The sequence below is a fragment of the Cnephaeus nilssonii genome (assembly GCF_951640355.1).
Source record: "Cnephaeus nilssonii genome assembly, chromosome: 22".
In the NCBI taxonomy this organism is placed as follows: Eukaryota; Metazoa; Chordata; class Mammalia; order Chiroptera; family Vespertilionidae; genus Cnephaeus; species Cnephaeus nilssonii.
In genome coordinates, this window is record NC_137093.1 from 18225506 (window position 1) to 18240955 (window position 15450).

General features: G+C 50.5%; 1 protein-coding gene across 4 annotated transcripts in view; it reads right to left on the bottom strand.

The window, feature by feature from the left end:
- The window catches only part of NFRKB (nuclear factor related to kappaB binding protein), a 28169-nt gene that overhangs the window by 858 nt on the left and 11861 nt on the right, over window positions 1-15450 (bottom strand). For 2 of the 4 annotated variants that reach the window (XM_079763206.1, XM_079763204.1), the window contains exons 9-25: window positions 15237-15321; window positions 14701-14881; window positions 14344-14452; window positions 13837-13963; window positions 13522-13587; window positions 11335-11414; window positions 11182-11228; window positions 10091-10148; window positions 9547-9721; window positions 8637-8743; window positions 8283-8406; window positions 7994-8073; window positions 7637-7857; window positions 7271-7541; window positions 6490-6702; window positions 3561-4328; window positions 249-355 (exon numbers count right to left, since the gene is read on the bottom strand). In XM_079763206.1, the coding sequence (XP_079619332.1) occupies window positions 249-355; window positions 3561-4328; window positions 6490-6702; window positions 7271-7541; window positions 7637-7857; window positions 7994-8073; window positions 8283-8406; window positions 8637-8743; window positions 9547-9721; window positions 10091-10148; window positions 11182-11228; window positions 11335-11414; window positions 13522-13587; window positions 13837-13963; window positions 14344-14452; window positions 14701-14881; window positions 15237-15321 (2819 nt within the window). Of the gene's footprint in view, window positions 1-248; window positions 356-3560; window positions 4329-6489; window positions 6703-7270; window positions 7542-7636; window positions 7858-7993; window positions 8074-8282; window positions 8407-8636; window positions 8744-9546; window positions 9722-10090; window positions 10152-11181; window positions 11229-11334; window positions 11415-13521; window positions 13588-13836; window positions 13964-14343; window positions 14453-14700; window positions 14882-15236; window positions 15322-15450 lie in introns of all 4 variants that reach the window. The other 2 variants (XM_079763205.1, XM_079763203.1) reach the window with 1 other exon arrangement.

Consider the following 15450-nt stretch of genomic DNA (forward strand, 5'->3'; position numbering starts at 1 on the left):
CTGCCCTGCTTTTTCTTCATAGTACACCTTACTGCCCACACAGTATCTCACTTTATTATTTCGCCCCCCACTTGAAGCCAGCATGGACTTTTGTCTCTTTTAATCACTGCTGTAGCCCCCACACCTTAAAACAGCACTGAGCACAACAAAGGAGAGGTACCCAGGGCGAGCCCCAGGAAACCAGCCGCCTTCCCACCGGCAACAGGGAACCACCTGGAAGCCCTGCCCTCCCTCCCGACGTCACTTACTTGGCTCCGAGGTTGCCTTTGATGATGGGGGCTGTGACCACACTCTTGCCCTTCATAGGCTGGCTGATCACAGAGAGGGGGACTGTGATCCGCGTCGGCAGCTTCCCCTAGAGAGAAGGAGGAGCCAGTGTATGGGACACAGATAAGAAAACCAGGGTCTCCTCCATGGCTGAGCCGAGGAGCCAGCGCCAGAGGCTCTCACCCCTGTGCTCTGAGGGCTCCAGCGTTCCTGAGGTGCGGCCCAGGGAGGCCTCATGAAACAGCCGTCACATACTGTGGTTCAGGGCTCCTGTCTACACTGAGGGGCCACCTGATCGCTATCCTCTCTTCCATGCTGCCTACAGCAGCAGGCACCACCCACAATGCTGTCGTCAGGATTAAATGTGTTCCTGACCCACAGAGGAGGAGGTGTGTTCACTTCCGCACAGAGAGCCGAGCTCCTAGAAGGTAGCCTTACTCATCTGTGTAGCCCCCGACCCGCGGCGCTCAGCAGCTGTCGGAAGCAGTGGGAGCGGGGACGGGGCACTGGAGTTCACACAGCAGGTGCACAGCTGCTGCTTCGCTGGAACACGGCAGGGCGTGCCCCAGGGGGACGGCCACCTTCTCCAGGTGCCTTCCGCTTCCGCCAGAGATAAGGAGGTGATCGAAGGACACCAATAACAAACTCAGCCCAGTGAAAAGCCCAACCCACAGCTGATTAAGCCCAAGAGGAACTAAAAGGCTGAGAAGGCCTGTCTTTGGGCTTTCGGATGGCTAAGGTTCGGTCACTGCATCACCTGTTTTTAGGCGGCCTGGCTTCTTAGGCCTTGGTGGGCAATAAAAGTTACGTTCAGTAAAATTCTGTGTGGATCTGATTTTTAAAAATGATTCAAGCCTGGCTGGCGTTGAGCGTTGACCTATGAACCAGGAGGTCACAGTTCGATTCACGGTCAGGGCACATGCCCGGGTTGCAGGCTTGCCCAATGGGGGCCTGCAGGAGGCAGCTGACCAATGATTCTCATCTTTGATGTTTCTATCTCTCTCCCTCTCCCTTCCTCTCGCAAATCAATACAATATATATATTTTTAAAAAGTATTAAAGAGGGGTGATCTGGTAGGCTGCTAAGAAAGGGCATTGGCATGCCTTATGGGTTCTGAAGTCGGGCACTCGGCGTAGCCCACTGGAAAGCACGGAAAGATGTCACCAGGCAGCAGAATGGCGCCTCGGGTGGACTGACATGTGGTTTTCCTTTCTTCAAGTCTTAGTTGCTTAGACATTTCAGACCACCAGTACACAACCGGAAACGTCCCTTCCCGAGCTAGCCTCCCGACAGCTGACAAGAGGCAACACTTCCTACCCCACTGGACGCGCTCTGGTCCACAGCGTGGGGCGGAGGTATGTTTACAGTTGTGAGCACGCCAAACAGTTCATTCTTGTATACTGTGTATTAATTACTGTATTCTTTTCCATACAAACAACTATAAGCCTACTTCTGCCCCAGCCTGGTTTTCATCCCGATCAATTATAACAGGGGAGATGGCACTGGATAGGAGCTTTCCCTGTTACGAGAAGGATTTGAGGGAAACAAAAGTGGGTCAAGTAAGCTGTTTCTTTTCTTCCTTCTAACTTCTAAGAGAGGAGAACCTAGATATTTCCTTTTAAGCCACACTCCGATCAGGTATTGGCTGGTGGTTTTACTAATGTATATGTCTTCCTTCCTCCATCACTCCGGCTCTTACCCGGATTATTGAGGTTTTACTCTATAGCTTGTTTAGAAAAGGGAAACTATGTTTTTCTCTGCCCATATAAAATACACAACAGTGCTCCTGATCTAGAAGCTAAATGGACACAAAAGCATCCAGAAACACACCTATCTTGACATGAGAATTTGGTTTAGGATAAATGTAGCACTTCAAGTTAATGGGGAGCAATAAATTAGTGATGTTGGAATAATTTGAAAAACATAAAATGAGATCTCTACCACAGGCTATTCACAAAATTATATTTCAAATGAGTTATCAGCTATACCTTTCTTAAAACTCTGAAAATGTTTTATGAAAATACAAGCTAATATCTTTATGACCCTGGGGTAAGAAAGGCAAAAGACATAAAACCCAGGAACCATAAAAGAAATGTTGATAGACAGATCCAATCAGATAAAATACCTGTAGAGCAAAGGGCTCCATATGCAAGGTTAAAAAGTGCCAGAGGGACCCCAGCCAGTGTGGCTTAGAGGTTGAGCGTCGACCCATGAACCAGGAGGTCACTGGTTCGATTCCCAGGCAGGGCACATGCCCAGTTGCCTGCTCGATCCCCAATACGGGGCGTGCAGGAGGCAGCTGGTCAATGATGTTTCTCTCATTGATGTCTCTCTCTCTCTCTCTATCCCTCTTCCTCTTTCTCTAAAAAAAAACCAAAAAAAACTTCTTTTTTAAATGACAGAGAGGAAGAAAATGCTTTCCACAGAGAACACCCAAAGATAAAAAGGGTCACTCAAACTATGAAAAAACAGAAAACCCCAAAGAAAACTGGCAATGATTTATCTGCTAGAGAGCACGGCCAGTCTGCTAAGGACTGGATGCTCAACCTCACTACAGACCAGGGAAACAAAACAGAAAAAGGACTCTCTCAGGAGTAAGAGAGTCATATACAGTCCAAACAACACGTGCTACCCGGCCCTGGTGCAGCCAGGAGACGTGCTGGTTGGACTGAAAGCTGCTATGGCCTTTCGGGTAGCACAACCGGAGTATCAAAACTTCCAGCGTGTGGACCTTCGTGGCCGGGCTAGCCCCTCGGCTCCAGAAATGCTTCTACGTGTTCACATATGCACACCCAAGCATTTGTTATCATGCTTGTTTAAACGATGAAAAAGCTCTCTTTAGAAGAAGAGTGATTAAAACACATCCCTTCTACGGACTACCACGGTGTCATAAAGAAGGATGCAGTCAGTATCTGTGGAGGACCTAGCATAACCCCCAAGACATCTTTTTAAATAAATAAGGCAAACCATAGGACAATCTACAGACTAAGGTCTCTCACAGGACTTTTTAACTATGTCTGTCTGTATGAAGATGCTCTGGGAAAAGACTAGAAGGACAAACGCCAAACACCCTCAGATGTTAGCCCTCACGATGGGAGAGCTAGAGGGGGTGAAAGAAACTTTGGATTTTACTCCCTGAACTTCTGGGCGGCTTTAATATTTGAATGTAAGAATGCATGCATGTCTACTCTCATAAATGTGTTTGGGTCAAATGGTGGTACAGACATTTCCGTTCCTAAGAGGAGAAGTCCCTGGTGGGAGGGCTAGTTGTGCCCCACCCCAATGGTACTCACAGCCTGGGACGTGGAAACAACCGTGGTGCTGACGGGCACCTGCCGCACCGTGGGGGCTCCCGTGCCAATGCTGATGGGGGTGCTTGCGGCCCCCGAGGCCACGGCCACAGTCTTGGACACAGCAGCGTTCATGCTGGGCAGGGACACGGCTGACGTGTGAACAGTTCCAGACCCGCTGGCCACCGAGGACCCTGGCTTGGCATGGGCTGCAACTGTGATGGTCTGGCCGGCCTTGGGAGGCATCACGCCCAGGCCCTGCACGATGCGGATGGTGGCGGCTGGCTTTGCTTCTGACGAGGCCACTGTGCTTTTCCCCTTCTGGTCGGCCACACTTACACCGAGTGCGGGCATCAAGCGAAAAGCTGACCCCGAGCCTTCCGCCGGCTTGAGGTCCGGAGTCACTTTGACCACGGTGGTGCCCGTTGGAGTGGACGCAGGGGCACTGGCGGAACTGGCCTTGGCAGGGCTGTCCGTGGCGTGGACGGGGTTGGAAGTGACGTGTAAGGTAGCAGAGATGCCTTTGCCTGCCGTGCCGCCTCCTGTCCCGAAGAGGTCCTGGGTCAGTTTGACTGTGGTCACCTGGGACTTGGCCAACGTGGCCATCATGTCCGGTGTGATCCGCAGGACCGTCTGGCCTTTGGCATCTGTGGTGATGGAAGAGGGTGGCAGGCGCAACACATCCTTGCCCTGGATGCGGAAGTTAGTGGCGGTAAGTGGGATGCTGTTGCCTGTCTGGGGCTTCACACCAAGCTGCCCTGTGATCGCCACCTGGTGGGGAGAAACAGCACTGACCGAGAGATCCACAGCGCTGCACTGGTCACACCGCATAGTTCGGCAAACCTCCATTTGTGTTTCATGTGTTTCTCTAGCTTTTCATTTTAAAAAATCATAGATATTCACAAAAGAAGAGAATAGTGTAACAAACCCACGTACCTATCACCCAACTTCAAAAGTTACCACTTTGTCAATCTTGTTTTATCTCCCCTTCCCTATTTGGGGGGGAGGGGGTGTGTGAGCAGAGGAGAAGAGTGGGAATATTTTTAAGTAAACTAATAGATACCACTTTGCTGATCAATACTTCTGTACATATCTCCAACCTAGAAAAGAGCTTTTTAAATTAAAAAAACCCCACACCTATTATTACCTAATAATATACATTCACATTCCCGCTACCGTCCTAAAAAGGTCTACTTAGGGTTGTGCCGGCCTCCACGTGGAGAGCAGCAGCGTGGCCAAACGCCATGTGTAGTAATCGCAGCCCTTCTGGCCTCGGGGACTTTCTGTCACATGAGCGATTGTCCCCTCTCTGCTGGACCACCACCATCCAGGAACGCATTTCCCATCCTAGACCACAGACCCTCGCTTCACCCCCATCTCCCTCCCCATCTCCACTCCACCTGCATCTCCACTGCAGCCCCAGTCCTCTGCTCTCTTCAAAGGCAAAATTACTCTAAAAAGTATCTATCTTCACATCTCCATTTCCTTGCCTTACTTACGTTCTCTCGAACACATTCCCAAAAAGGCACTCAGCCACTGGACCCAGTCAAGTTCACTCATGACCTACCCCCAGGCAGTGTCAGTTCCCAGGCCTCCCATCACTCATCTCACACACCCGATGACGCGCTGACTTCTGGAGCACCCCTCTCTCTTGCCTTCGTCCTGCACCTGGGTTTCCATCTCAAGAGAATGACGTCGCTATCTGCTCAGTCACTCTGGCCAAAACCCATGGACTCCCTTCTCCCAGACCCCACAAACCACCAGAAAATCACACTGACTCTACCCTGAACCCTACATTCAGAACCCAGCCCTTCTCACCCTGCGATGACCATTCACAGGAGGCCAGTGTTACCTCTCACCGGGACCACTGCAACGGCCCCCGACCTGGTCTCCCTGCTTCCGCTCTTGCCCCCTAAAGTCCACTCGACACAGCAGCCAGGCCTTTGTTTAGTGTAAAACAAATCAGGTCATTCTGAGTCACAATCTCTCAATGGTTTCCCCATCACCTTTGAATTAAAATCAAAGCGCCACACGACTGAACCAGCAACCTCTCGAGAAGCCATTTTCCAACACTTCTGCACTTGCTCACGAGGCCTCAGCCACACGGGCTTCCTGCTGGCCCTCAAACAGGTTCCTGACTCAAGACGTCTGCACTTGCTCTGCCCATTCCTGCCTGGCTCACCTCCAGCTGTCTGTAACACAGCACACTTCCCGCCTCACTCCTCTCAAACGCCAGCTCCTCCAGGCCCGATGGCCCCAGCTAACAGCACATGCGCTATCCCTCCCCTGCTACTGCTGATCTCACCTCCCACACCTGCCCCGGGGGCGCCCGTCTCCCAGCTCCATGGGAGAGTGGGCTCCACGAGGGAGGGACTTTGTGCAACACACCACTAAAGCCCCAACACTCCAGACAGGGCCTAGCACACAAAAGGTACTAATAAATATTTAATGAAGAAAAATGTTCCTTTATCGTTTTGTGGTTCCATTTCGGCTATAAAATGGGGATAAGTGCCTGCCCCACGGTGTTCTGAGCATTAAATTATTTAATGTGTGTAATATGCTTGGCACAGTGCAGGCACTAGTTGCATTTTGCCCAATTCTTTGAAGCTCAATGGTTAGCCTTGCATAGTCACAACCACGAAAGCACAAATATATGCTTTTACTAGTAATAAACTGAAACGCTGATAGAGCATGTAAAGTCATACCCCAGGATTTTAATTCATGGAGAGGCTCCTCCACACTCAGAAACTCAGCTACTAAACGCTGAATTAGAGGGAGAGGAGCAAAGGAATCTATCTCTGAGGCACCCGCAGAGCCGGCACTGCCCTTGGTGGGAACGGGAACCTGAAATACCTGTGAACTGAGGGTCACGATCACAAGTCACCGAGCTCGGCACTGTCCCCTGCTCGGGCCGGAGGGCGGACCCACCTACCTGCTTGATGATGTTCTGCCCGCTCACGTTCTGAATGACGGCGGCTGTGGACGCGCTCGGAGCAGAGCTGCCGGGAGAGCTCGTGGCTGGCTTGCTCGCAGGGCTGGCGGTGGCAGGGAGACTTGTCACCGTGAGTCCTGTCTGCCCGGCTCCCGGCCGCTGCACAGTGGCCGCTGCAGTCTGAGCTTTGACTGGGACGGTGGCCATGACTGTCTAGTTCAGAGCATGAGGCCAAGAGCTTAATTAGAGACTAAGAGGCAGCCCAGGCGCCACCACCCAAGAAGTGTGCCTCCGGAAGTGCTGCTAACGGAGCTCACCACTCCCTAAAGCGACGCTGTGAAGTTCTTGCTTTGGTACAGCGTCTTTAATTTTCAGAATGCCTCCACATTTAACACCTCATCCTATACCAAGGACAAACATCATACCCACTTTATAGCAGAGGAGACTGAGGCAAAGATAAGGCTTTCCTCTAGAATCACACACCTAGCTAGTGGCATGGCTGAGACTAGAGGCACAAGGGAGGAGCCCGAGATTGCGAATCGCAGGTCTGGCTTTAACTCCAGCTCCACGAGGGGCCTAACGTTGCCATCCTGGGTAAACCAACCGACTTCCCCGAAGTTCTGATCCTCAACACGTCAAGTACAACGTACACTAAAGTACAGCTCGTAAGAGCACTCCCCAGCTGTGGACAGTGAATGAGCTGGAATACACAGCAGCAGCAGCTTACCCAGCCTGCCCACGGGACTCACGGCCCACCTCTGGGTCCGCGGTCCCCGCTTACCTGGGGCATGACTTTGGTCTGCGTAGCAGTGGCTGGCACGCGGATCGGTGGCCCTGCTGGAATCGGTGGCAGTGTCTGTGCTGGCCCCGCTGACTGCTGGGTAACAGCAGGAAGGCCAGGCTGGGCCACCACCCGTACCTGGGGGAGTCCCGCCGAGCTGGAGTGGCTCACGACACGGGCAGTGGCCTGAGAACTCGGCGGCGTCTGGCTGGCGGCTGGGGAAAGCATGGTTCCCAGCTGTGGCATCGTTGGCGAGGAGACCAGAAGGACACTAGGAGGGAAATTGGGGAAACAGAAAACAACCAGCTTAGGATGCGCCGAGAGGACTTGGAGGGACAGAGCAGGAGGAGAGACAGGCGAGCTTACCCGGAGCTGGATTTCGCGGGTTCTGGGACAGTGGTAGGACCACTCTTGTTGACTGCCGAAACGGGTGGAGGGGAGATAGGAGTGGCGGGCAAAGCTGGCGTGGTGGGCGTCACGGGAGTGACAGGGGTGGGCGGCATGCTGGAGTCGCTGAGGCTCATCTGGCTCTGCTCAGAAGGGCCGCTGCTGAGGACCTTCAGTGAACTCTCCTTGCTACTGGACTTCTAGGCATGAGAGAGAGAGATCCACGCGCAGATTTAACACGGGGGCACAGAGACAGGCTCGGCCCTGGTTCCCGGTGCTCTGAGCCTCGCCGCCCTCCCTGAAACCACTAGGGCAGGCTCTCAGCTGGTCACTCACCACCTTAGATGAGGGCTTGGGTTTCTGCTGAAGGGCTTTTCTGGCTTTCGCTGCCGCTGCTTGCGCTTGGTGAATCCGCTCTGTCAACGAGAGTGAAAAGCCTCAGCGACTGCTTAACCTCAGCACAGCAAGAAGGGTGCTTCCATCTAGAGCCAGGGCCTTGCTGGAGGGCCAAGTCCTGCTCTACGGTCCTGTCCTGCCCAAATGCCAGAGAGAAGCATCGTGGAACTGGGGCAGAAAGTCAGAGCATCCCTAGTCTAGCTGGACACACTGCCCGAGCCTCACACACCGAACTCTTCCTCGCTCCTGTCACGGTGCAGGTAGATCCACAGCTTGCGCCCGATGTCGTACTTCACGCATGGGTCCTTCTCATAATGCAGCCGATCCAGGGCCCCACTCACCACCGTGTTCACCTAACAACCAGAACAAAGGGGATGAGGTCCTAAGACCTGGGGAAGGTGGAGCAGCTGAGTCGAATCTGTGCTTCACTAAGAGCAAGGGTCTTAGGTTAACACTGTTCTAATGATACCCTTTTCTCCTCTTCAGTTTTTTTTTTTAACTTATGTTACTATATTTTCTATCCTCATTGTTTTCCTTAATTCCTTTCGGGAACAAAACAAAAAGAATCTCTTCTCCATCCTACCTGAGTGCTGGTGACATCTGGTGCGAGAAACTGGGAGTCCTTGAGCAATTCACAGATCTCTGCCCGAGTGCCCTCGCCGTTAGGCAGCCGAGCTGCGGCATCTCGAACTGATGGCGTCGGAAAATGGAAAGTCCAAGAATCAAGCAGAGCTACTGCTGGGTACACCCTTCCCTCCTTGCTCCGGGAGTGACATGCCCTGAGGTGTCTTCCTCACTCAGCATTGGGTGGACACTGCCCTCTAGGGGCCGTTCCCTACGTGTACACTCTTCACACTCAGCCAAGATTGAACAAGACACCTAGGACTATACATTGGTAACAAACCATACACTGGCAGTGCTGTGATGCTGTAACAGACTTAGATACGTTCATACCACGTTACAGCTGCTGTAGACCACTCCAAATACCATTTCCATGCATCACTATTTGGAAATTACAGAAGGTGTAAGTCCTGCTGCTAGATCTTATCATTTAATATCATATAAAGATACATATATTTCTGCACGAGAAATTTGTTTTAATATTTTGACAACTATTTCAATATGATTAGTTTCTCTTGTAACTCTATGCATTTTGTTTTCTGCATTTAAAGTATAATTCTGAGGAGGGTCCATAGGTTTTACCAGAGCCAAAGATTCATCACACACACAAAAAAAGGTTAAAAACCTCATCTTGAAAGGAACCCCAGTCGGGAGGCAGCAAATTCCTACACTTGAACGCACTATTTAGCTGGCCTGGGAGCAATGAATTCCTGAATAAACTGGAGCGCAGACGTCAGGAAAGAAACAGATTCCCGCTAAGTCTCTGGGGGTAGAAGGCCCCTTCCCGAACTCCCGACCTGCAAAGCTCTCCTGTGTGCGGTGGGGGCGGGGTGAGGCACACAGCTGCCTGGAGGAGCATCGGTCCTACCTACCGAGAGAGAGGATGGTGACGTAGGCGGGCCGGTCCGAGCGCAGCAGGGAGTGCTCCCGAGCCTTGTTGAGGGAGGTCTCCTTATCAAACACGCCCTTCACGGGCCCCACCACGGACTCGAAGCCGTGCATCCGAAAGGTGAACGCCTTGTGGGGCTGGCTGTACCTGTAACGCTCCTATCAAGAGGAAAGGGCCAAGCTCCTAAGTCAGGATCAGTGGGTTCCCTCCAGCGCGCCCACCCAATCAGGAGAGATTAAAACGAGAGGAAAGAGGCTACTCCACTAGGACTACTGAGCCGACTCCAGTAGGAAAGGGATGCTCCCCAAAGCCCTCCTCCCTGGCAAAGGGACAGGAAGGTCAATGTAAATGTACTTCGCTGTCTGGAAGAAAAGGTCATTAAAACACCATTTCTGCCCCTAACAAGCAATCCCACCAGCAGGAATCTAAGGTGAAAGGTGTGAATTTCCTCCCGAACGCGGGCCCAGGGAGAGCCTCACCACACAGCCTCACGGGCACAGAGATCCCCTCTGGTCGGGCTGCCTTACCTGCTCCTGAAACACTCGTTTCTCCTCCCCGGTGCTGGGCCGCACCACGTAGTCAGTTCTTCTGGAACATAAAGAATTTGGGCAATTAAACAAAAGCCGAACTCACAGAAAGAAGCAGGGAGTAGAATGGTGGTTACCAGGGGCTGGTAGACAGGGAAACGGGGAAATGCTGGTTAACCCTTTGCACTCGCTTGCTTTTTTCTCGATTCCTTTATTCTACTCGGGATTTAATTTTTTAAATACCCCAGATTTTACAAAGCGCGGCAGTAGAATAAAAAACTGGAGTTTCTTTTCATACAAACTTATTTATTTGGATTTTTTTGTATTTCAAATTATTGATACATTCGAAGAGTAATTTTAATCTCGACATCCGAGTGCAAAAGGTTAAAGGGCACAAACTTCCAGCTATAAGAGTAAGGTCTGGGGAATCTAGCATATAGCACGGTGACTACAGGTCATAACACTTTAAAGTTGCTGAGAGAGACCTTACCACACACAAACATATACACAAACTGGTAATTCTGTGAGGTGATGGATGTGTTAACCTTATTATGGTACTCATTTCACAATCTATACATATATCAAGTCAACACAGTATTATGTGTCAACGGCATCTCACAAAGCTGGGGTAAGAAAAGAGGACCATACCAGACGGAGAACGGTCACATGAGATGCTGTGATATGAAGGGCTCAGGGCTAGAGGCCAAGAGGCCTGAATTCTAGCCTTGGTCCTGTCCCTAACTCCGGCCAGTCACTTAGCCACGTGCCTCAATTTCTTTTTAGGTGAAGTGAGGAAGATGGATTGGATGAATCACGCTCAAATGGGAACCGAGGAGGGGAATTCGGGGGAAAAAGCATGCCCACCTACAAGGCAGATCACATCCCCTCCCCGATCCAGCATCCTCTCCTCAGGGAGCCTCTCTGAATGATGGGGTGGTGCCCTCAGGTGTGCTGAGGCAGGTGAGAATCCGTGGGCCCCCAGGATCTCTCAAGCCCACAACAACTCTAACAGACTAAGGAATGTCAGAAAAGCCATGGCAGTGGGATAAACCAGGATTCAAGGACAACCCCGCTGTTAGAGTTATACTCACACCCGGGGAACAGGCGTGGTGGCATCTGAGCTGTCCTCGTTTTCTTGCTGTGGAAAAGGAAAACATGAACAGGTACGTGGACTACAGGATTCTGGCGGACTTAGGGCCCTGGATACCCCGTCAGGAAGGCTGACATTTCTGTACAAAGCTTACCTTGCAGAGGGCCTGGTCTTTGGTTTCGAGCCACAGCTGGAAGAGCGCAGCTAACTCCTTCTCGTTGTCTTGGGACTGGCCTGTTAGAAGAATCAAAAGGCAAAAAATAATGAAACAAACGAAGGCATTCCTCGGGATCTCACTTTCTCCTTGCGTGCTGTATCTGTGAGAGAGAGAACCCGTCAGGACCTGTAGCATGGGCCTCTGCAACAGAAAGCATCTGGCCCACACGCTCACAATACTTATTATCTGGCCCTACAACGTGTGCCACGCCGGCACAAGTGTCCCACCACGGCCGACTTCAAGCACCGCCTGACAGCGTGAGTCGCCTTCCCTCACCCCGGTCCTGAACTCAGGTCATTCTGATAAGAATAACTCTTACGAGCCCTAACTGGTTTGGCTCAGTGGCTAGAGCGTCGGCCTGCGGGCTCAATGGTCCCAAGTTCGATTCCAGTCAAGGGCATTTACTTGCTTGCAGGCACATCCCCAGTAGGGAGTGTGCAGGAGGCAGGTGATTGATGTTTCTCTCTCATCGATGTTTCTAACTCTCTATCCCTCTCCCTTCCTCTCTGTAAAAAATCAATAAAGTATATTAAAAAAATTAAAAAAGAATCACACTTACAAGAAATTCTTCACTTCTTCCATGTCCACAAGTCCACAGCCTTTATCTTACTGAACCTTTTAGTAACAATCAAGGCTAATGACCACTCCCCAATTCTTAACTCCCTCACTGCTTGGCTTCCAAGAGTCAGCTATCTCTTGTAGTCGCTTCCTCTCCACATGCTCCCACTCCACCTCCTCTCAAGGCTTAGTCCTCAGCTCTTTTCTCCATGTTTAGCACCTTCCCCATGCCTTTGACTTTAAATGCTTTATATACCAATATGCCAACAGCTCTCTACCTCAACTCCGGGCTGGGTTCTAAACCCATATATACCACTGTCTATTCAGTACCTTCACTCAGATGCCTCAAAGGCAGCTCAAACTCAGCACATCCCAAACTAAACTCATGACCTTCACCCTCACCCATGTCCGGGAGTCTTCCACAGCCACCCACCTCCATAAACACCACCTTCAGCCACGAAACTCAAACCTAGCAAAGGGATGCTTGACTGCACTCTTCTTTCTCTCCCATGTCCAAGTCATACCAAGCCCTGTGGCTTCTCCACCTAAAACCTTCTTAAATTTTAGATCCAATTATCTTCATCTCTGCACAGGCTGTGTGATCGTTTTGAACCGAATCTTCCCTGGCACCACGGAGCCACTGCCTCCTCCACCCCGAACGCCCTCCCCGCCATCTGCCGGCCTCCTCCTAATCACCACCGATATCTCTGCTCATTCATCGCTTCCTCAGGAAGGTCCTCCCGGATCCAGACTACACCAATGCCTCGCTGTAACTTGTCCTTCCTGGTACTCTTCCTTACAGAATGGTAAGACTGTTATTTCACATGAAGGACTATTTGTTCCCCCAAACAAACCTTAACCCCCTTGAGTGGAGCGCACTGTCTGTAACTTGCAAACCATTATGTCCCCTAGCACCTGACAGACTGACTGATGCCTAGAAGTTGAACAAATGTTGTAATGGATGGATCTACTGCATCTCTCCATATATATCCTCATAGACTGTGCAAGAGCGTAAAGAGAAAGGTTCATAAATTTCAACATGAAACCAACACTGGTTTCCCTTATCACCATCACCAGGTAACAGTCACCAAGTTACTTCAGGTGCACGCTACACAGCTTACACAGTAAGTAGAACTTTATAAACTTAAAACAAAAGCAAGGGCCCCGTGCCTTAAAAGCAGCTTATTCGGAGCTGCCTGGCATCTTGCTGCACATTATCTATCCTCCATAGCAAGTCCCATTTTTAGGAAAGAAAAATAACTACATTATTACAAATTGACCTAAAACCGTAAGTACAATTAATATAAACGCATTTAAATTTAGCCAGCACCAGAGTGCATCGTAATAGAAGGGCTATTCCACCCCAGCCCAGGTAAGCCCAACTCCACTGGAGGGGATGGAGGGGGTGAAGTTCGGACCCTGAGCATAAAAGGGATCCCAAAGGAGTCTTCTGCGGAACAGCCTAAGATTTAATAGTGCCCTTTACTGACTGGAAGGCCAAGGAAGCTGAGGGGAGGAAATGAGAGAACGAAGACCTAGTGTCACTAGGTCTTATGAATTACTTACCAAGCAATTTCCACTGCTGCGTTTTCTCCTTGAATTCAACAAACGGAGAGAAACTGGAAGGCACGGCTGTAAGAAATGGATTCCATGAACAAGCCACACAGATCAGAGTGCTAAACTCAGAACAATGACCGTCCCTGAGCTGAGAGAACGTCTGCATGTTTCACAGTACCAGGCCTCCAAGGCTGGCACTGGGCAAAGCCATGATGGTTTCAGCCAGAAAAGCTGCCGTGCACTATGAGAATCACTTAGACCGGCGGAGGGTGGGGGGCCTGGGTGGGGGGAAAGACTCTGACCCTCCAGAAAAAAGCACCTTACCACGGCTTTCTCCAGCAAGATACTGCAGGGCTGGCAGCACCAGCTCCGCCCAGTTGGGGGCTGCAGAGAACCAGCTATTGAGGGAGCTGGCCGGAGAGGACTGCCAATCCAAAACCCGCTCCTCCAGCTGCAGGAAAGCAAAGGCAGAACAGTCAGGGTCCAGCAATTCCACGAAGGCCACAGCGAGCTGGGTGGATCTGTCCAGTCTGCCCACAGCAAGTCAGCTGAAGGGCTCTGGGAGCGACCCAGAGTTCTTCTCAAGCTGCAGACCTGGGTGGGGAACATCCAGCCCACGGGCTGTCTAAGGCCCGAAAAGTCATTAGGTCTGGCCCTGCCAAGGCATTAGGGGTGAGTTAATTAAATGTTAGACCAAATATAGCAGGGTGCTTTTTAAGTTGATAATTTTGTATGTTATAAATATCCAAATGGCACCCCTGCTACAGAACATTAAGATTTTCTACGATTTGAAAACTTTTGATATACATCTGACTTTCCCACGACTCTTACCACAGGAAGGCTAGACTGCCCCTCCAGCAGCAAGATCTCGAGGAGAAGAGAGAAGAAGCTGGAAGATATTTCATTGATTCCCAGGCAAGGCTTGAGGTCTTCCAGAGGCCTAATGAAGGAGGAAAAATATAAGAACCAAAAGGACCAAGAACACATCCCTAGGTGGTTTAAGCCCTCCAAGCCTCCTGTCTATCACAAAAGAGTTCAATAAAGGGCCACACTATGTACTTGCCCAGGTAGAACCCCAGGACCCTGGGCTTATGGTTCAATACCAACCAGGCCACCCCAAGTACCAGTACTGGGTCACCCTTCGGCCCCATCCTCCACCCTGCACGGTCAGCTCTGTTGCTCACTTACTCCTCCTTGATGGCAGGCACTGCCAACGGAGACGGAGCCTGTGAGAGAGGCGGGATCCCTTCAGTCCCGCTTAAGGGCTCAGCCAAGTCCTCTGCTTCTGATTTGATCACTTTTATTTTCTTCTTCTTCCTCTCCTCTTTTTCCTTAACCTTTTTTTTAAGGACAGCCAAGTCATACAGGGCTGCGAAGAAAAAACAACACAAATCATAGAACTGCATTTTCTACATCCGGGAGTGTGAGAGTCTCATCTGCATTTATTTTCTCAGGCCCACCAGTAAAAGAAAGAAGAGTCTCAAAAATGAGACATTTAGGTTTACCAAACCCAAAGAGTGATTTACAAATTAATTTTAACAGTTATTCAGGCATCAATGATCTGTTGTTCTGATTCTATATTCACCTATAAACCCACTAGAGGGAATAACCAAAAAAGGTTATCAGCAAGAAGCAAGCTGTGGTTTCTGTTTTCCAACATGTACATAGGTTCACGGAATTTAGCACCAGTCAGACGATGGCTGCCCACTGAGGGCGTCATTTACCTGCTAGAGAGCCTTTCCTGCCAGCATTGACGCGAGTCATGATGTCATTGAGAGTCAGGTCCCCTGTCAAAAGGTCCGGGTGATCCTAGATGTGATACCAGAGATTTGTTATGGAGGCCCAAATATGGAGCCCAAACTGCTTGGGGTTTTGCCAATTTACCTAACAGATAAACAGATGTTACGTACAACTTAAGAAAATCATGCTGAACTAAAA